Here is a 22,341-nt window from a genome sequence, read left to right as displayed (position 1 = left end):
CCGTACTTCCGGTGACATTCGTTCAAAGAAGTGGCGACATTAGCAATGCATCCCCCCCTTATTCCTTAAACTCTTATTTGAAAAATTGCTTTGATTTATGTTGTCTCGATATTCGTCACACTTTTCAGGAACGCATCCCTGACGTAAACCAGGGTCTGACAGTAGAAGCATAATTATCAGGTTGGACCCCACAAAAGGTTGGTAGGTTATATTGTTTCTCGAAATATCTTGTTCAGAAATGAATAAATGTATATTTTTTTGGAAATTTATTTATTGAAAGATATTTTGTTCTTGTAGATGTTCAGGCCACCTTTATTTCAAACACGTGTTTCGGCTACTTTCCCTTATCACTATGAGACAGCTTTTAACATCTCCAAGCAGCTTTTGTACAGTTTAGCTTTATTAAGTGGTGAAATAATTGTTATTTGTTTGTTTCTTTGTTTGTTGTTTTTTTCAAGATATGGATGTGCAATGTGGGCTTGAACAGTATATGCAATTCATTCTGACACTTATATTCTCCTTTCAATCCCTCAGGATGGTAAGCTACGTGAAATGTTTGAGTCTGGAAATACAGAGGTTCGCTTGGAAAAGCGAACTGTCACGGTGGTGTATGGATCTGATTTTGTGAACCTCACATTCCTCAGTTTCATTGCATTTTCAGAGGAAATAGCCAAGGTGAGTGTCAAGCCTAAATATCGTATTTGGCAAATGGAAGTTGAGAGGGAGGGAGGAGGTATGGGAAAAGGTGGGAGGGCATGATTGTGCTTCTTTGGCTGAGATTCTGAATTGTATTTAAGAAAATATCCAATGACAAGTTAAGTTGAGCATGAATGGAATTTACATTACATTTATGAGAAACCCATTTGCTTTGGATATTTTCTGAAGTGCATATTGTGGCTTTTGGAAGCTGAGGGCATATTTGCATTTTATAACATTTATAGTAATTTTGATTAATAATTTAAGCCTTAATTTTGGGTGGTTATCGAAGATATACTTGCGTAAATCTGCCACAACAATGACGATAAAATGTATGTATAGTTTCAATAATATACACGAACAATCATGGTCTTCTGCGGTATTGTAGTCTCCTTAGATTTGTTCAAATGAAGGGCCACTTTGACAATTCGGCACAAGACAGGGAGATGTCAACAAAAAGTACAACTCGAGAGAAGGACTATTCTTGATTTGTGATGCTGGACACCAGTCAGATGACTGTGGTGATGAATGAAGTGATATAGATACTCTTATCTAAAGCAAATTATTCCTTCCCTTCTCACCGTACTTTAGAATAGCCAATTATTTATCAGGATTTTAGACAGGCAGCTGATAAAAGTACACCTTGATTACTGGAGTTTCTTCAAAGAATTTCGACTTCACACACTCAGCAGGGAGCAGGAAGTTGGATTTTTGCCTTGAACTTCTGCTGTCTGTTAGGTCCTGATACCATGACCAAGTGAAGTCATTAAACTTATTAATACTTGAGACTTTTATACACAAACTGTAAATGGAAACATGAGACCTGAGAAAAGTGAATGAAAGATGAATAACAAAATTTAAACAGACAATGCAATGGTCATTGATTAAATTGTTGTAAATTAGACAGACATTGGTTTTGCACATTAAAGACAGTCTTCCTCCTCGAAGATTCAAGTTTAATATTATACAATATGAAAATAAGAAACAAAGAACAACAAAAAAATTATTGGATTATTAAAAGTGACAAATGAAGCCTTTTACATTGTGCAAGGCATTTGACATTAAATGCTGTTATGCATAGTGTCAAAAATGCATAGCCATCTTCCGTGATTAATACAAAATGGTAAATTTGAAGATTTGGATTAATACATGATGCATTTACACAAACGTTGAAATGTGTTTGTGTTCATGGTTATTCCTGCCTCGAAAGGCTAACTGAGGCAGACATTAAAAGGCCAGTTGAAATGCTAACACATTAGCTTAAAAAATGAATGTTGGCAAACACGGCAGAACAATTGCATGTCAGGACACCATGACTGCATTGTGCAGGAAGCTGATTATCAGCTATTGGCATGAGGCTTGACTATCCATCATTGGCTTGAGTGAGTGTACGCATAAATGCATATTTATGCGATACCACGTACCTTGTGAATAGAGCATGGCCTTGTGTGCCAGTACAAATAATAAATTCATACCCTGGTTTAGGGCTGCTTTTGCAGTACCCCCCTACAGTAAAGTAATGACTGCAGGTTAAATATTCACCTGTAAAATGTGAGACCAGATGTGAATGCCATGATGTCCTGAGAGAGGTTGAACTGGCACACTATTATGGATATGATTTTCTTTATATATCGCTGAAAAGAGAGTCATTGCCTAAGTTTTTATCTTGTACTTGTCAGGATAATCGCAAGAATACCATATATCAAACATCGAAGCAATTTATGCTCACAGGTGATTGCGGATTTGATCTCATGACAGACCTTGATTGGCTAATATTCATGCTTGTCAAAGCTATGCGGCAGCGAGGGGATAGGATAACACAAGCCCACACAATGGTTCGTTGCATAAAAATTAGCAGAATGCTGGCATGAAGTTTTTTTTGCTTGCAATGACTGGGATTTCATGTGAGTATAGACGTGGTCTGAAGTGTGCGTAAATGTGCTGCACGGCGAGCTAAGGCCACCATTCAAAAACAGTTCGTGCAATAGTTTTCTGCACATTCTGGATTCTTCAGCAGATTGCCAAAATGCAATTTTGAGTTCCTTGCACATCACAGTGCAGGGAGCAACTGAACATGCTGCCTTTTCTTGATGTGCTAGTCGAGAAATGAGAGGATACATTCTTGACCGTCTATCACAAGCCTGCCTTCACTGGTCAGTATACATGGTGGAACTCTTTCAGTTCCACTCATTACAATATTTCCCTCATCCACATTCTTGTGAGTAAAGCCTCAGCTATCTGTTCACCGTGTAAGCTTGTTTCTGGAATTGAGTGTGACAAAGCCATTCTACTTGATAATGACTACCCTGAGCAAGTCAACATTAGGTGTGTATCACGCAAAATTGCCAGATGGTTGAAGGCCACTATCTTCTGACTTAAGAATGGCCTGATCTATCTCAAGCTGGCTTGGAGAGGTAAAATCGCACAAATTTTGAATAACCGGTTAAGTAAGCGATCTCGCACTGCTCTCATGCGGTCGCAACTCGAGTGATACTTACCTCTCATAAAATGCTCCCTCATATCTGGAAAGATGTATTGCCTACCACACAATTGAATAATGCTATTTATGAGTTTCAGTGCTGGTGCAGTGTCAGGTATGTCGGCTGTTCATCCCAAAGATTGCAGGGCCGAATAAAACGACATGTTCCATTGGTGATTCGTAACAGGCAAGTTACAGGTCGTGTACAACCAGCCCATACATGCTGAAACAACACAATGCACGCTCAAAGTTCTAAAACCATTGTTAAAGCCATGTTAACCAAAATGCATGCTCAACGTTGCCATTTGGCAATCGGATGATTTCTACTGAATGATCCAGAATGCACAGAACACTATTGTGCTGATTGCTTTAAAATCATGGCCTGAGTTGGTGGCACAGAAAATTTATACCCACCCGTTATTTTCAAGCACTCCGCTTGTTTTATTGCAACTGCAGCATTGAGGGGGCTTGGGTTATCCTATCCCCTCACTGTAGCACAGCTATAATGTGCATAAATGTCAGCCAATCAACGTCCGTTAGGTGTGCCAATCAGCAACTACCTGTGAGCATAAATTGCTTTGATGTTTGACTTTTGGTATCTTGTAATTGTCCTGATGAGTGCAAGCTGAAAAGCTAAGACAATGCCTCTCTTTTCAGTGATATTTAAATTTTGTTTTACTAAGCATTGATTTATTTCCAGTAAACACTCCGTATTTGTGAATTCAAAGTATTTGTGAATTGATAAATGTATACCAATTCCTAATTCGCGACCCATCGACTATTCATGAGTTTGCGAGCCCCTATCGTCCTACCCCCATGTTGCCTCCCACCAACCCTACCACCAACACTGGGGACATGCGTGGTATGGGCACAGATGCTTATGCTGTACAGTACTGTATTCAGTTAGACCATGCAGCATGGGCACTCCATCCCGGTACCCGCCCTGTCCTTCCTTCTCACAGCAGTTTCCGACGCAAACACCTCACTGTGCCTATAAACTCATACTCGTGAACTTATGCTATTTTCTCACTTATTCATTGCCTTCATCATGGCCTTTAAGCATAAGATGAGTGGGAAGGTGATGAAAAGAGACAATAAAGTGATAAGTTTGAGAGAAAACGTGGATTTGTCAAATAGGCTGGCTTCAGGTGTGAGTGTATCCGCAGTGGGTATGAATCGTCCTTCTGACTTCCCCTCCAACACCATCATCATCATCATCATCATCATCATCATCATCATCATCATCATCATCATCATCATCATCATCATCATCCGTAAATAAAATACACATTGTAATTTATTTATTTTAGTCATTGTTGTTTAACATTTACCATTTCCCCCCTATGTTTCGTCTGACCCAGGAACCTAGCATCATCACCCCTCCCCCTTCCCCCATTTTCCCATTAAACCAAGGTATCCATGTCTGCCAATTCTGCATTCTTGAGGTTTTCCAGGAAAGTAACCCTCACGAATAAAGAGGGCTGAATGGATTTAATTTTCTTTCTTTTATAACTTTTGTTTGGTTTCTGCTTGCTTGCTTGTTTTGTTATTCCCTCAGAGTGTTTTTTTGTTTTGTTGTTTGTTTGTTATTTTCATATTGTAAAATATTAAACTTGAATCTTCGAGGAGGAGGACTGTCTTTAATGTGCAAAACCAATGTCTGTCTAATTCACAACAATTTAATCAATGACCATTGCATTGTCGGTTTAAATTTTGTAATTCATCTTTCATTCACTTTCCTCGGGTCTAATGTTTTCATTTACAGTTTGTGTATAAAAGTCTCAAGTATTAATTTCCATTAAACAACCCATGCATAATCATGCATACAGACATTCCAATGTCATTGGTGAAATTCACTGCATGGAATAACAATTAAACTAAAAACATCTCACCAAATTTATGACCTCTGCCTCAACTCTGTGTTTGCTTCAAAATCTTGTGTCCCTAAGGCCTAAGTCACATTTGCTCTACAGCGAGGATACGGCGGCCGTACGCCCTCTGAATTGACAGAAACGTGCGGCGGTCGCAGAGTTTCTGCGGTGGCCTCAGGGTGGCCCTACGCCGTTTGGCTATATTTTACAGGCCGTAAGTTCGCCATGGAATTATAACGCGGAGTTATAACTTTTTTCATTTCTACGTTCGACGTAGCAATTCGACAAGCCAAAACAAAAGAAATGGTAAAAAATGAAAAAATCAAATTACCCATTCATTACCGTCCGTCTGGCCGTACGTTCACCTTAGGGCCCCCTGCAGTCGCCTTGCGGGCACCTTGAGGCTACCTTGCGTCTGCCTTGAAAATTATATGGCCACCGCAGAGCCCCCTTAAGGTCGCTGTGCGACATCAAATCAAAGACCGTACGGCAACCCCACGTTTTCGGTCTCCACAATTTCTAAGACCGAAGGCCTAAGTCACATTTGCTCTATGGCGAGGATACGGCGGCCGTACGCCCTCTGAATTGACAGAAACGTGCGGCGGCCGCAGAGTTTCTGAGGTGGCCTCAGGGTGGCCCGACGCCATATGGCTATATTTTACAGGCCGTAAGGTCGCCGTGGAATTATAACGCGGAGTTATAACTTTTTTAATTTCTACGTTCGCCGTAGCAAGTCGGCAAGCCGAAACAAAAGAACTGGTTAAAAAAAAAAAAAATATATATATATATATATATATACATATATATATATATATATATATATATATATATATATATATATATATATATATATATGTATATATCCCATTTGTTACCGTCCATCTGGCCGCACGTTCGCCTTCGGGCCCCCCTGCGGTCACCTTGCGGGCACCTTGAGGCTACCTTGCGTCTGCCTTGAAAATTCTATGGCCGCCACAGGAACGCCCTAAGGTCACCGTGCGACATCAAATCAAAGACCGTACAGCAACCCCACGTTTTCGCTCTCCACAATTTATAAATACCCCGTGCGGCTCCCCGAAAAATAAAAACATATGTGACTACTACATTGTGTGACCGTGGAAATACTGCGGCCGCCGTATAATTGCGAGTGGCCGCAGATTTTGGAGACCCCACGGCCGCCGTGGCAAATGTGACTTCGGCCTAAATACGCCGTGCGGCTCCCCAAAAAATAAAAACATATGTGACTGCTACATTGTGTGACCGTGGAAATACTGTGGCGCCGTATAATTGCTAGTGGCCGTAGATTTTGGAGACCCCACGGCCGCCGTGGCAAATGTGACCTTGGCCTAACCCCCCACCCTCCTCTCTCTCTCTCTCTCTCTCTCTCTCTCTCTCTCTCTCTCTCTCTCTCTCTCTCTCTCTCTCTCTCTCTCTCTCTCTCTCTCTCTCTCTCTCTCTCTCTCCTGATTTTGCACCTGATTTTCTATGTCTTTTGCACCTGAGAAGGTGGAAAATTTTGTGGCAACCCTCCACTCTGACTCTGTAACAAGACCGGACGGCATCCTGTACTAAATACGTGTCCTGAAAATTTGCTCTGCTGCTCTTGCACGTCCTCTCTCTACTTTTTTCATCCTGTCTTTTACCATAGGCCATCTTTTATCTGCTTGTAAATCAGCCAACATCACAGCATTAAATAAAAAGGTGCAAAAACAGATCACCTTAACTACAGACCAATTAGCTTACTTCCCCTCATCATCAAGGTCATGGAATCCATCATCACAGTTGACATAAATCATACCTTTTCTCCAGCAGCCTCATTTCAGATCATCGATTTGGATTCTGACCTGGTCACTCTACTTTGGACATGCTACTTCCACTCTCCCAACAATGGATGGAGGCTCTCAATATCAGACATGAGATCAGGGCCTTCTCTCTGGACATATTTTGAGCTTTCGATATAGTCTGGCATCCGGGATTGCTCTCCAAACTGTCTGCCTATGGAATCCAAGGCCAACTTCACTCTTGGATTACTAACTTCCTTCACTTTCGCAGCCAACGTGTGGCTATCAACAGAACACTTTCTTCTCCTCTCCCTGTCAAGGCTGGAGTACCCCAAGGCAGTGTTCGAGGCCACATATTATACCTAATCTTCAGCAATGATCTCTCTGACTCTAGAAAATTTTCTTTATCTCTTTGCTGTTGACTTCACCCTTTGCCATGACATCCCTCATCCTTCTGACAGATAGGCAGCAGCCTCTTCCCTCTCCTCAGACCTTGACAAAATCACAAACTGGTCAAACACTTGGAATATGTCTTTCAATCCTGAGCAATCCCACAAACTCACACTCTCTCCAAAAGGACCGTGCCGCAAACCCTCCCATCTACTTTCTCAGCAACCCTCTCAAAGATGTTCAGTCACTCAATCTCTTGGGTCTCGCTCTCAGCAATGATCTCTGTTGGGCAAGCCACATTTCAAAGTTGGCCTCCAAAGTCAGATGCCTACTGGATATCCTCTGTCATGCAAAGTCCTTCCGTGGCACACCTGAGCTCCTATCCACCTACAAGGCTTTCATCCGCACCATGATGGAGTACTGTTCTCCTCTCTGGGCTGACTTCCCTGCCTCACACCTTGCTCAGCTTGCCACCATGGAAACCAAGGCTTTCAAGATTAGTGGAATCTCTCGCAATGAAGCTAAGGCTATGGGCCTATCACTTCACCATTGCCAACTGGTCAGTGGTCTCTCTTCCACCTCATTTCTGGTCTTGCACCCTCTGTCTTCTCCATGCTTTATCGTCAACCCCCAACCCCCTCCCCCCCCCTCAACTAGGTATCTGCAGGATGCACGTGGTCCACCAGCAACCCCCCTTCTCATGAAACTACCTAAATCCAGAACGACTGCTCACCTCTACTCATCTGTTCGTCGTTTTTTTTTCCACCTGTAGAACCACCTTCCCTTCACATATTCAAGACTGTTGTTCACCACCATCTCAAGTCATCCCTCATTCAAAACCATGATCTTTTCTACAACTGTTAAACCATCCCCACCCCTTCCAAAATTTTGCTTATGTATCCATCTTGTTCACCCTTTGCGTTCTCCCCTACATGTCATCGTTACCTGCATTAACTATTTGTCTGTCTCCGTCTACTTTCTCCCTCTGCCCTGCTGTTCCCTTTGTTGTATTGTGTCCTCATCTGTTGTGTGTCCTCGATCTTCCACGAGCCTTGACGATGTATTTTTAAAAAACAGAAAACAAGTGTTATTTAGTACATGGATTTGTTAACTCTGCATTTAACAGCAGCAAATAATTCAAATGCTCTGAATTAAATTTTGGACAAAACATTTAATACCAACAAGCTCAACCAGAAAGAGCATGGCTTCAATTTACAAGTCAAGATTGATAAGCCTTTTTTTGTTTGTTTGTTGACAAATGTTTGTCTGTACGTGCATGTGTTGTAAAAAGAGTTTGTAGAATTAAAATGTAGCTCCGGAAAATCATTTTTCGACCTGAGTTTACAGTTCGATGCACGCGTTGATTCGCGATCCGATTGATTCGCTAGCTCTTTCAGGCTACCTGAAAAGTGTGAAAATATTGTGCACACATCATCCATCAGTGAGCTCTGAGGGTTACTGTCTCTGAAATACAATTCAAGCAATGCAAAGTTGAATGTCTGAAAACAAAATACTGTAGTGGTCTGCATTCTCTACTTTTGACAAAATAAAAAACACACGTTTAAACACAATATTCCAAAAACTGAACTTTATGCACCTGTAATTGATGTGTATATTGTATTCATGACCCTCAGATACCACAAAAAAACACATTTTTTCCACTTTGTGTTAGGAATGGACCGACGGCATATTCCTTCTGGCTTCAAACTTGCTGGCTCAGAATGCCTCTCGTGAAACGCTTCTGGAGAAAATGTAAGTTGTATGCCCATCTCTAACTCTTCAGCCTCCTGGCTGTGTGGAATATATGTGGTAAACAATTAAAAAATAAGATAATAACAATAAATAAACCTGTTTAGCTTTGCCTCTTTAGTGTTCCAATCTGAACCAGACTGATGATGTGCAGAATCCAAGATCCAATCCAATATCATGAAATTTGGATTACAAGATTGATCTTAATGAGCAATGGCTCCAATCTGAGAAAAATGTCAAAAATATTAAAAAGCACTTATTTATAACCATGATAAACACCCACTCTCTTCAGGAGCAGCCTGACATGGGGGAGAGTATGTGGGGTTAGTGGAGGAGGTGGAACAAATATATATGTATATATATATATATGTATATATATATATATATATATATATATATATATATACATATATACATATATATATATATATATATATATATATATATACATATATACATATATATATATATATATATATATATATATATATATATACATATATATATATATATATATATATATATATATATATATATATATATATATATATATATATATATATATATATATATATATATATATATATTTGTGTGTGGCTAATAATCCTCTGTCTGCAGCGGGGGGTTAGGAAACCACTTGCACTGCGGCACGTGTACAGGCGAAAATTGTAAGTCGTCTTTCTCTCTCCCACCCACCTCCCGTGGGGGATAGGCAAGGGTTGTTTTGTGCCCATGACCTGACCCTGGGCACGATTGACACAAATTCAAAATTTGGTGGAGATCCACCCAGCCCTGTTTCTTTCTATGATTTTCAGACGTACACACCTACATAGAGAGAATACCATCTAATATATAAGAGTGGTGTATGTATGTCTGTAGGTCTGAGACCCTTGGGCCAATCGACACCAACATTTCAGGGTATGTTCAGGGTATATATACACTCTACTGAGTGTATACGTAGGTTTTTTTGCAAAATATTTTTCAAAAACATTTAAAAAACTGTGATTTTTGATATTTTTCCTGATTTCTCATAGATGCAATTATTTGGGTTATTTCTCCATTGTGGCAGACCAGTGTGCGGGGAAGGGTATTCCTGCACTGTGGGCGGGTGTACTCGCCGGTATTTAATACAGTAGGAGGCATGTTTCGGTTATTGACAGAGGAGTTTCTAGCCCTGTCTCATGTTGTACAGAGTTGCAGCATGACTATCAGTTGCATTGAAATATAAAGTAGGTTTATACATTGTTTGCAATTTGAGACATCTGGGCATATTAGCACAATGGCTCATGGCTGGAATCCCAGGTTCAAAAATCTGTATACTTCATTGATTTATCCATTGTCTCCGAATGGCCTTCTCCTGCATATGATATGTGTGCAAGATTATTTATCTATGACCATTAGATTACTGTGAGAAAAAAAGGCCATTTATCAACAGATGACATATTCCTGTGCACTACAAACACTTTTGGTAATATGCATGAACTAATAAAAAGCAAACTTGGATGAAATTATGTGCAGTATTAATTTATTTTCCGCAGGTACACGAGACTGACTCTTCAGCTCAACCAGGATGGGAAAATTCCCGTTAAATTGTAAGTGTGGCTCAGATTTTCAGAAAACGTGTTTCAAAATGTTTGAGATTCAAATTTCATTATTATCAAATTATATTGAAAGATTGTTTAATTGAAAAAAATCCACCACTGTTATTTACATTCTGATGAAAAAACCTGGAATTATTCTGATATCAATATATGAGATGTTTGCAATTCTTGACATGCTGTGCTTGTCTTAATTTCATACAAACAGTGAATCTCCTTATGGTGAATCTCTGAAAGTTAACACTTCATATAGAGTACAACTTTTACCCTCATTAATTATATATTAAAAATAGGTTGCTCCATAATGGGGACATCAACTGATAGTTTCAAAGTCCGGCTCCACGATACTGCCTTGTAACACAATTGCACATACAATACTCTGCAAAGTTTACGGAAACTATTTTGAACTTTCCTTTCGGAAATCAACTTTACCTCCACCACCAAGGTGGACAGAGATTATGTTTTCACCCCTTTTTGTCTATCGATCTATCTATCTGTCTGTCTCTGTTTGTGAACACGATATCCCAATATGTTATGGATGGATTCGGACAAAACTTGGTGGACAGGTTGGGTGTGCAACAAAGATGAATTGGTTCGATATCTTGAGTGCTTGAGGATCATGATAATAAAAAGTGTTCATGGTTTCTCAAAGATGCCCAAGTGAATCTGTCATTGAAGATGCAGGAAAATTACTGCAACAGATACAAAAAGGGCTGTATTTATATTCTTGACATCTTTTAGGCAGCAACTCCTTTCAACATGAAAACAGCCTTCTGGTGAATGAGCCTTCTGGTGAATTTGGTCCTTTGAAAACCAGAATTTCCTGACATGGATGGTATCATTATGTAAACCAGTAAAATGACAAAAATGTAAATTAATGATGCCATTCGCATTAGTCAATTAGATTTGAATGATGTTCTCAATGTGTTGAGGATGCAGATAGAGGGAAAGTTTGAGAATGAAGCATAAATCTTGGGTCATTAAATGTCAGCTTTTGTTGCATAATAATCTGAAGCTCATTTCACAAGTGAAGCCAGAACAGTTAAAGCACCATCATCCTGATTTTCATGTGAGGGGAGTGGGATGGATTATTTTGAACAGTTCTTTCCAAAGTAGTTTTTGTCATGCCATTGGTCATAATTGCAAAAGTCGAACACTTTATCGGATCGGTATGAAAATTTTTGAGGGTCATCTTGGGCCAAATTGTATGGTGGAAAAACATTTATGATGTCATCGGTCATGTGGTTCGCAGCAATATTTTTTTAAACATAAAAACCTTCAAACATCTTCTCTGAAACGCATGAACAGATCATGCCGAAACTTTACAGGTATGATCGCCTATCTATGGGGAACAAAAAGTTCTCCACATATGATGTCGTAGGGCACATGCTTTGGCAGCTATGATATTTTGAAGAGTAAACCTTTAAAAAAACTTTTTATCCAGAAGGGCTTGACAGATCGAGGGAAATTTCACCTACATGTTCCCAAAGCCTTGGGGATACCAGGGTGTTCACGAAAAATTAAGTCACTTGGTCTGGCAGCCTTTATGAAAATCTTTTTAAAATTCTTTCTCTTGAACAGCTTTATCAATTGACATGAAATTTCACAATTATGATCTAGTAGTCACGGTGAATATATGTTTTGAATTTCAACCTGATTGGATGCATGGTCTGGCAGCCAGAATTATTTAATATTTTGAATCTGGGTTCTGGAATTTAGATCAAACTTGGTACAAATATTATAATAATGTAATAATGTGGGCGGAGGCATATCCGGCGATGTCGAAGAGTGTCCTTCCAGTTGACTTCCAGTTCCATGTCTGTGCATGTTGGACATTTGCTTTCACATTGCACAGTTCCTCTTTCCAGTTCATCAAATCTCGGTGTTCCAGACCAGATCCATGTCTTTCTGTTATATTTTCGGCCCTGTGTTGCTGTTTGTTTTTTGTGCAATTCTCCATGTTAAACCCTACCTTGTTGTGTTGTATTGTTGTATTTTGTGTCCCTGTGGCACTGGCACACTCACTCAGGCAACAGCGAATCAGCATGAAAATGTTGTTGCTCTGACGCCGTGTGCCTCTTTCCGCTTCCTTTCTTCAGCTGGTACTTCATTCTTTATCCCTTATTTTTCTCAATATCTCCAAACTGAATCTTCATTGAATGAAATGCTTCTTCCTTTAAATATTTTATGAACATTTAAAAATAACTCACATTCCTTATTTCTCCATCAGGAACACCCCACATGTTCTCTTCTTCTTTTTCTTTTTCTTCTTCTTTTCTTCTTCATATGGCTTATTTCACAAACCTGTGTCACTCCGAAACACTTGATCCATGAACCCTCCTCCAGTTCCTGCAGTACCACTTTCCACTTTGCCTTCAACAATCATTCATTTAATCTCTCCCATGATGTCTGTCTCCATCTATCCAGATTGGGAATCTTGAAAAGTTCAGTTTACAGAGGTTGTTTGTACATGAAAATAAATTCCCCTTCATGTCCATCAACGTTGTCAAACCCCTCCACATCAGAACCCTTCCTCACATCTCCTACATTTCCCAGTACCCTTCCCACGTCTTTGCAACCCCACCCATTCTCTATTTCCCCCTCTTCAACATCCCTCGACTTCAGGTCCCCTCATGCCACTCTCACAAAGCTTCCCCTCACCCCTCTCCCATCTTCCCGATAGCCCTGCCCTCTCCCATAGACCCTCTTGCCCTGCCCCCTCTCGGCTTCCCTCCTCAACTTCCCCCTCATACTGTCCCCTTTCAGAACCCCCCTCACCCACTTCCTCTCAGCTTCCTCCACATCCCATACCCCAACAGTTTTGCACCAATTCCATGCCATAGCAAATTCTTCCACCCCATCCCACAACCTCCCAGCTTTCCCCATGCCCCGCTCCTCTCCTACCTTTATTCCACATTCTTGCATCCTGCCAACATTGCTTCCTCCACTGTCCCTAACTGTGTGGACCTCACCTCAGACCTCCGCTCTGACCTCACATCTCTCAATCCACGTCGTTGCTGATAAACCAGACATCATCTGTTTACCAGAATCCTTCCTCCTGCAGGACGTCTCTGACTCCTTAATGTGTCTTTTTGGGTATCGTCTCCTCCAGTTTGATAGGCTTTGACGAAGAAACCAATCTCCAACTCAGGATTGATGCACCAGAGCTCAAATCTTTAATACAGTACATGGAAAAGGGAGGTGCTCATGAACAGTTCTTATACAGATTTGAAGAGGAAAGGAGGGAGGGAAAGGGGGTACATTGTATTTCTTATCCAAGTTTGAAGAGGAAAGGAGGGAGGGAAAGGGGTAAGAAGGGATGCATTGTATTAGAAAAGCAGAGGAAGAAAAACAAGATAATAACTGAATGGAAGCGAGGGACACATACAAACATCAGATAAGCTTTTTGCTGAGAAAGCATACAAGCTCTCTGTCCAGCTTACTTCTTATGGAAAACAGATGCTTATATGGGCTAACATATACATTCAATACAAGTTTTAATGCCGGAATACTATGGAGTTATACAATTGTCTTCCGGAACTCATTTTATGTTTCCAAGTAACAAAAGAGTAAATTTATCACAAACGGAGACACATATACTGTTAATTGGATTCAATACTAAGCAGCATAATACTTTTGATATTCAGTGTTGAGCAAGTACATGTAAAAGTTCATCAAAAATACGTAGCAGCACATATGATTTTTTACAAAAGCAGGCATATTAAGCACATGATCTAAACTGTGAGATTGTGTAAATGTCTATTTGTGCATGTCTAATGTAATTTAACTTCTACAGCTTAAACCCCATCCTGGTGGTGGAGATGCACTTCACATCAAGAACTCAATTTCTCACTATTGCTCTTGCACCTCCAAACCTCTCGAGTACCTTTGGCTACGCCTTCACCTTTGCTTTCACCTCATGTTTGTTTGGATGTTGTACCATCCCCCGAACAGCGACAAGCCAAAAAACAGGCATCTGAACAGTTGCAATTGACATGTGGATATGGCACAAGCACGAGAGGACAAATGGCCTCCTCCTTTGTCAAAATTTCCTTGTACTTCCTTGAATTCAAGTCAGCTGGACTTACTCCAATAAATGGGCCAGGAATTCCAAAATATTGTCATCCTTTTGCTGAATTTGTACATGAGGGTTGTGCCATTGCTTTTGAAAATTGCCAACACTCAGATATTTGGTATTTTTCTTGTTTTTCTCCAATTTCAGATATTGGAAGCAAAGATCAAACAACGTATAAGAATTGTAGCTACTATTTGGCTGCCGTGGATTTTTTTTTTTAAAGAGTCAAAGTAGTAGCAGTGACACACATGTTAATATGGTTTATTACCTTCGCATTCTGCGAAAGGTTATGTTTTGGTCGCTGTGTATTTATTTATTTGTGAATATGTGTGTTTGTTTGTTATTCGCATAACTCAGAAAGTATTAAACCGAATTGCATGAAATTTGGTGGGATGATTCGTGAGTATCCAAGGACGATTTGATTAGATTTTGGGAGCGATCGGGTCAAAGGTCAAGGTCATGAAAAGGTCAAAAACACTCTTTTGAGCATAACTTCCTTCATAATACAGCTATCGACATGCAACCACCGCCATATTATTCCATGACGAGATACCTTTCGGATATGTAGTGTCGCATTTGACGTTACGTCATCGGAAGTGCGTCTAAATGACGTCACAAGATGACGTAAATTTTCAAGTTTCGATCTCATCAGTTTTGATTCCTGGACCACACTGTTTTGTAGGACTTACCTTAAGGACGTCACACACCAAATTTGACTTCGATCAGACTGACCGTTATGACGTCATTGACGTTTGAACATGACGTTTTTCAATTGTGGCTAAAATGTCCTGATATTTTACATTCAAATATCTATATAATTTATAAAGCAAAGTCTCCCAAATCCAGGCATTAGGATCAGTACCAAAATATCTGTTTATTGATGTACAGGTTTTGCCAATTAACTCTGTAGTCAAGGTCAAGGTCACACTCAAGGTCAAAATATACTTGTAGGCTTAGCTTCAGATCTAATAGAGCGATTGACATGAAACCAACGTTAAAACGTTCAGTGAACTACGAGCTTTCAGAATGGTAGTCCCCGATTGGACGTGACGTCAAAATGACATCAAAAGATGATGTCATTTTTCAACTTTTTAATTTTTCAGTGTTTATCATTCCATTTTGTTGGACTGCCTTCAAGGAGGTTACACACCAAATTTGACGTCAATCGGACTGACGGTTGTGACGTCATGGACGTTTTAAAATGACGTTTTTCAAATGTGCCCGGAAAAAAGTTGCGGCGGCGAAGGTATGCGCTTTACCGAGTGCCCGTTCTAGTTGATAGCTTGTTATACTGTCAATATTCATGCAGTCAAAATCATTTTTAGGTTATTTCTCTGAAATAAGCTCATAGAATGGGTTCCGGTGGCTGTACGTCGGTTATCATTTGACGAAAACATCTTCTCAAAGACTACCCAACCGATATGGACCAAATTTGGTATGATGCATCAGGACAGCAAAGTTTCATGGGGTTGTGCGCCCCATCCAGATGTGCCCCTTATAAAGGGGATGAAAGGGTTTTTTACCCCAAATATTGGTATTGTATTGAAAAATATTATTTTCCGAAACCACCAGACAGATCCAGACCAAATTCGCCACAAGGCATCGGGACCATGCCCTAACCTTAAGTTGTACTCCTCATGGCCGTATCTCCCCCGAAAGGGGGCCGCAGGCCCCCTCCCAAAATCCATCATTTTCACTAAAACATCTCCACAACTACCTGAGCGATACGGACCAAATTTGGTGTAATGCATTAGGACAGTAAGGTCTCATGGAGTTGCGCTCTCCATCTGGATCTACCCATTTAAAGGTGGTGAAAGGGGGGTTTGCCCCAAATATTGGTGTGTTATTCAAAAATATTCTCATAAACCAACAACGGGATCCATATCAACCTGGCTATGCGGCATCGTAACCATACCGGAACCTTAAGTCGTGCCCCCCATGCCCGTATCTCCCGTGGTAAGTGGGCCATGGCCTCCCTTCCTCATCCCTCATAATTCACTAAAACATATTTTCCTCACCAAATTTATTTTAAAATCTTCTCAGAAACCGACAGCCAGATGCAGATCAAATTCTTCATGAAACCTCAGGACCATGCTGTTAACTTAAGTTGTGCTCCCCATGACCGTACCACTTCATGAAGGGGGGCCATGGCCCCTTCCCCCTAATCCCTCATTTCACCCCGCCTGGTGGGGAAATATCTGTCAGTCTCCCACAGGGCTATTTTTGAATTTAAAGTTTCATCAAACACCTATTTATATTATTCAAAAATAATTGGTGTGTAAGATAAGTCAATTAACCTTTAATCAATTAATCTGGAAGTTTTGTGATGCTCAAAGAGCTGAGCGAGGAGTTTTTGGGTGTGGTTCAGAAATGAGTGATTGAAGGCAGAAAACAAAAAAAAGAGAAAATCAAAGGATTAACTTGGGATTATAGTAGTACAGTAGTTTGTTGGTACGTGACAGGGGGGAAAAGAGAGAATGTTTCCTTGAAAGCCACTCAAAGTAGCAGTGGCATTGAATGGGAAATTTTGGCATGGATTCCAACTCCATCACAAAGGTTTGAACATCGGACTAGACAAGATGGAAGAAATTTAATCACTGACTTATCCATGTTCTATCAAATTTTAATGATAATTACCCTTTTGTAAAGAATGCAACACCAGTTATGTATATTTAAAATTTCCCATCAACAACTGCTGTTAAAGTTGAGGATTTCAATGAGTTATCAAGGTCTGTCTTTGCCCGTTATTTTCACTCAGAATTACTCGGCTGCTATCGTCAGATCGGCGCCGTGTGGAATGCTCGCTGGAGTACTGCAACCTGCCATGCGGCAGGGTGAGTATACAATCATAATACACATAATGTACATTGAACTGCCATACGAGTGTTTACCAAAGACAAAATGTTCTTCCATGTCCCTATTTTTAAAAACAAAGTGTTAAGATTTGAAACTGACACTGATAAATCAAAATGCTGAACAAGCACTGAATTAAAAAGACAGTGTTCTCTAAATTCAGTCCTTCATGTGGTCCCTTTGTTTCAATTTAGTATTACCTTGGGGCTGGTATGCTGCCAAGTTTCTGAGGGACTCGAGTGTCCACTGGTTTTGCTCATCTTGCACACACACTCATCTCGACTTTTTTCAAAATGAGAAAGAATTTCCAAACGTTCAATCTCCCTCTTTTGCACAAAGAAGACCCTTTTCACCAGAACACATTTCAAGTCCTGATTGTGCTGTGAAAGAAACCCACACCAACATACTGGCACAAATTGGTACCACCTCCTCCCCCATCCCACCATATTTGTACAAGCATGTTTGTATGTTTTTTTCGTATCTCTACAAGGAGGTCCATATGTTTTGGTGCTGCCTTGTATTTTTTTTAAATATCATATTCAAATTATTCTATAAAGAAAAAGAGCAGTTCAAGGTCGACATGGACCATTTATTATAGAAAATCTAAAGTTACTGGGTGATTGATGAAACTATGCCTATTGCTCAAAGTATTCTCCTGCAAAAAGTTGATGCTGTGGGAAATGAGGTGGGGGTTGAAGTTTTTCAAGCATTAATGGAGCAAAATAGCACAAATGGACAAGATATTCCTTATTTTGCTCTGACCAAAGAACAAATACTCAAAAAAAACTTCAGCCTTCCTGTTAGTTGATGAAATCCATTCTTTATCTTGTCCACTCATGTAGTCGAAAACTATAGCTTTCGTCGATGAGTATTCCATTATATTCTCCAGCTACACATGCTTTGCTTGTCAAAATAAAGTGTTAGTGTTTCAATGCAATCTGCATAAAATTTACTTATTTATCATTCATAAATTTAATGCCACTCAGCTGTTCTTTGTGTTCTCTAAATAATTTTAAATCACAATCTGACAATTCTGGATGATATGGGGGATGATTTATAACTTCATAATCCATTTCCGTTCGTGTTGTCGTAGTCACATTGGCCATCTAAGGACGAACATCCATTTATTCTCCAATTTCATACATGGTAATCCAGCAATTCTTCAAAGTTAACTGTTTACACTTAACATTTTTGCTTGAGTGATAGTTGGTTGCATGTGAGAATGCTCAAGATTGCTTACCAATACCGGACTTTCAAAATGACGCTTGAATGCCAATAAGGCCTTTTGCGCATGCGCGGTGTATGCGTTTTCAGTGATTCAGTTCTGCTCGATGGGGCATTTTAACCTGGCATTGTGAGGGAGAAATCTGAAAGTCAAATATTTAGTCTTTTTAACATAATTTTCAGCATTCAGACGAAAGAGTGATGTTTTCAGGATGGTTAAACATAACTGTCGTGTTCCTTGATGCAAATCAGATTCACAAAAATAAGGAAATACGAGACATATCCTTGGAGGACAGCTGTCGAGTTCATTCCATTTCTGTTGATACAAGGGAGCAGCGGCACTGGATATCACTCACTCACTCACTCACTCACTCACACACACACACACACACACACACACACACACACACACACACACACACACACACACACACACACACACACACACACACACACACACACACACACACTTTCAGAAATAGATGCAAAAACAGTATAATTTCTCTTGTGGTCCAGGAACCAGACAAAAAATATCTATAATAGACATCACATCTTCCAGTGCCACCCCTTCCCACCTCCCCCATCATGACAATAATGAAATATCATCATTTTAAAAGTTGGTTTTAAATTTACCCTGTGCATTCACAAGGCCCAGATATGACCTTCCCATTGCTTTTGATAAACACACAAACCAGATACGGTGGCTCCCTCAGGTAGGTCTGCCTGATACATCTGGCTCCCACGTGAATAACAGCAGGCATAAGCTTTGTCTATTTTCACATCGCGAATGCAAGCTTTGTCAAATAGTTGGTAGCCATTACTTTGTTGGTAATGACACACAGACAGCATTGTCGTTCCAATTTGAGACATCCATGAAATAAATCACCAAACCTGCTATGTTCACAGGAGGCACTCCTACAAGGTTCGGTCAACTCACTGGGAGCAATCCACCGGGGGGTTGGGTATTTCAGCTCGTGGAGAAGGTTGAATGCTTCAACTCTGTGTTTGATTCCAAATTGTATGTACCCAAACCCTCACTCCCTTCACCTCCCCGACCTTTTTGTACCCAACTGTTTATGGATACTGTGCCTTTCCCACTTCAGAAGGTGGAGAGGTTTCTGGCAAACCTTGACTACAATTCTGTGACAGGTCCAGGCGACATCAGTGCAGTGTCCTAAAAACCTGCTCTGCTGCTCTTGCTCATATTATTTCTGCTCTGTTCATGTGATCATTCTCTCTGGGGCAGTTTCTGTCTGCCTGGAAGTTAGCCAACATCATTGCAATACACAAATATGGTGCAGTGCAAAAAAGGATCCTCCTAACTACAAGCCTATTTGTGTGCTTCCAATTATAAGCAAGGTCACTGCAGTTGACGTCAAAGCCTTCCTTTTCTCCAACGATCATATCTCATATCATCAGTTCAGTTTCAGACCCAGTCATCCTGCCTTGGACTGTTGCTTCTACTCTCAAAACAATCGATGGAAGCCTTCAATCTCAGATGTGAGATCAGTGCCATCTCTATGGACAAATCTCAAGCATTTGACACTGTCGAGTATCCAAGGCCACTTCCTCTCATGAGGCACTGACTTCCTCCACTCCCATATTCAGCCTGTTGTCAAGAGATCCTACTCTTAACCGATCCGCTCATTTCCTTTCCTGTCAAGGCTGGAGTGCCCCAAGACAGTGTCTTTGGCCCAGTCTTGTTCCTCATCTTCATCTAAGATATTTCTGATTCCCTGGAAAATCCTGCCTATCTCTTTGCTAATTATCCCACCCTCTGCCGTATCATTTATTATCCTTCATATAGGCAGAGGCAGCAGCCTCTTCCCTCTCTGCAGACTTTGATAGAATCAGGAGCTGGTCCTGGGAACACTTTCAATCTCGACAAATCCCACACACTCACCCTTGTCTCTCTGTTAGGACTCTCTGGCAAACACTCCCATGTACTTCCTAAGGCCTAAGTCACATTTGGCACGGCGGCCGTGGGGTCTCCAAAATCTACGGCCATTAGCAATTATACGGCGGCCACAGTATTTCCACGGTCACACAATATAGCAGTCACATATGTTTTTATTTTTCGGGAGCCGCACGGCGTATTTATAAATTGTGGAGACCGAAAACGTGGGGTTGCCGTACGGTCTTTGATTTGATGTCGCACGGTGACCTTAAGGGAGCCCTGCGGCGGCCATAGTATTTTCAAGGCAGACGCAAGGTAGCCTCAAGGTGACCGCAAGGCGACCACAGGAGGGCCCTAAGGCGAACGTGCGGCCAGACGAACGGTAACGAGTGGGTTTTTTTTTACCAGTTCTTTTGTTTCGGCTTGTCGAATTGCTACGGCGAACGTAGAAATGAAAAAAGTTATAACTCCGCGCAATAATTCCACGGCGACCCTACGGCCTGTAAAATATAGCCATACGGCGTAGGCCACCTCAGAAACTCTGCGGCCGCCGCACGTTTCTGTCAATTCAGAGGGCGTACGGCCGCTGTATCCTCGCCATAGAGCAAATGAGACTTAGGCCTAACCAAACCATTTGAAGAGATAATTACTCAAACTTTTGGGCCTCACCATCAGCCATAACCTTTCTTGGACAGACCATTTTTCCAAAATGACCTCCAAAGCCGACTGGCCACCCTTCGTCTTGCAAGGTCTTTCCCTGGCCAGTCTGACCTTTTGACAACCGACAAAGCCTTCATTTGCAGCCTTCAGAGTACTGTTCCTTTGAGCTGGTGCCACTGCCACACACTTTGTCCTTCCTGATGCGGTAGAATTCAAGCCCCTCAAAATCATTGTGATCTCCCACGATGAAGCAGAGTGTCAAGGCCACTCATTTTTCCTCTTTTCTCTCACCTCTGGAACCAACTTCCTCATTCTGTTCAGACCCATTCTTCCATTCAGAGCTTCAAGGCAGCTGTTTGCCACTACCCCAGGTTCACCACTGCCCCCATACACACTCATTATATCTTGTACCCCAAATTATCCTATTCTCAAGCACTACTTTTTCCATGTTATTGCAATTTTTTTCCTCCTCCCACCCATTCCTTTCATTTGTTAGTTGGTTGTTTTATTCCTTTTCTTTTTCATCATCGTCTTTCCCCTCCTCTTCTTGCTGTTTCATTCAGCTTGTGTGCAGCTTGTTCACCCCCATGTATCCTTATCCCCCTCACCTTGATCTCACTCACTTTTAATCTGCTGTTAGTGTTTCCCCCTTTCCATTTTTTCCCCTTCCATTCTGCTCCAGTTCTTCCATGAGCCTCGCTCATGTAAACAAAAATATTGCTGATCACCTTAGCCATTTGAAGCACCACTTCCTTTGTCTGGCAATTGAGATAGTAAAGGAACCATGGAAAAGCCTTTATGAATAGTTTGCAACAGGTCAGGTACTGTGTTGCTGGCCTGGTCTTGATTGTCAAACCTCACATGAGTGGTGGAAAGCCCTTGGGCTCGTGACAATATTTACCACTAGCTCTCTGCAATCCACAGATAAAGTTTTTGGTAGATTGAAAGATGGATATGGGAATGAGTTGGAACATTTCGTTGACAGTTTTCTAGTGTCATTTTCTTGCAAAATTGTGCAAATCATGACAGCAAATCTGTCGTTAAAGGTGAATGTTAAAAAAAAAAAAC

General features: G+C 40.8%; 1 protein-coding gene across 1 annotated transcript in view; it reads left to right on the top strand.

The window, feature by feature from the left end:
* The window catches only part of LOC147023596 (1-phosphatidylinositol 4,5-bisphosphate phosphodiesterase beta-1-like), a 435,861-nt gene that overhangs the window by 233,789 nt on the left and 179,731 nt on the right, over positions 1-22,341 (top strand). Inside the window, exons 4-7 of the mRNA XM_085889131.1 lie at positions 535-675; positions 8,890-8,969; positions 10,505-10,558; positions 17,398-17,473. Coding sequence (XP_085745257.1) covers positions 535-675; positions 8,890-8,969; positions 10,505-10,558; positions 17,398-17,473 — 351 coding nt within the window. The remainder of the gene's footprint in view (positions 1-534; positions 676-8,889; positions 8,970-10,504; positions 10,559-17,397; positions 17,474-22,341) is intronic.

Source organism: Eptatretus burgeri, chromosome 7, assembly GCF_056783735.1.
Source record: "Eptatretus burgeri isolate ZD-2024b chromosome 7, Ebu_testis_v1, whole genome shotgun sequence".
Taxonomy (NCBI): domain Eukaryota; kingdom Metazoa; phylum Chordata; class Myxini; order Myxiniformes; family Myxinidae; genus Eptatretus; species Eptatretus burgeri.
The sequence above is the reverse complement of the archived record's forward strand: the minus strand, read 5'-3'. Positions and strand labels throughout refer to the sequence as shown.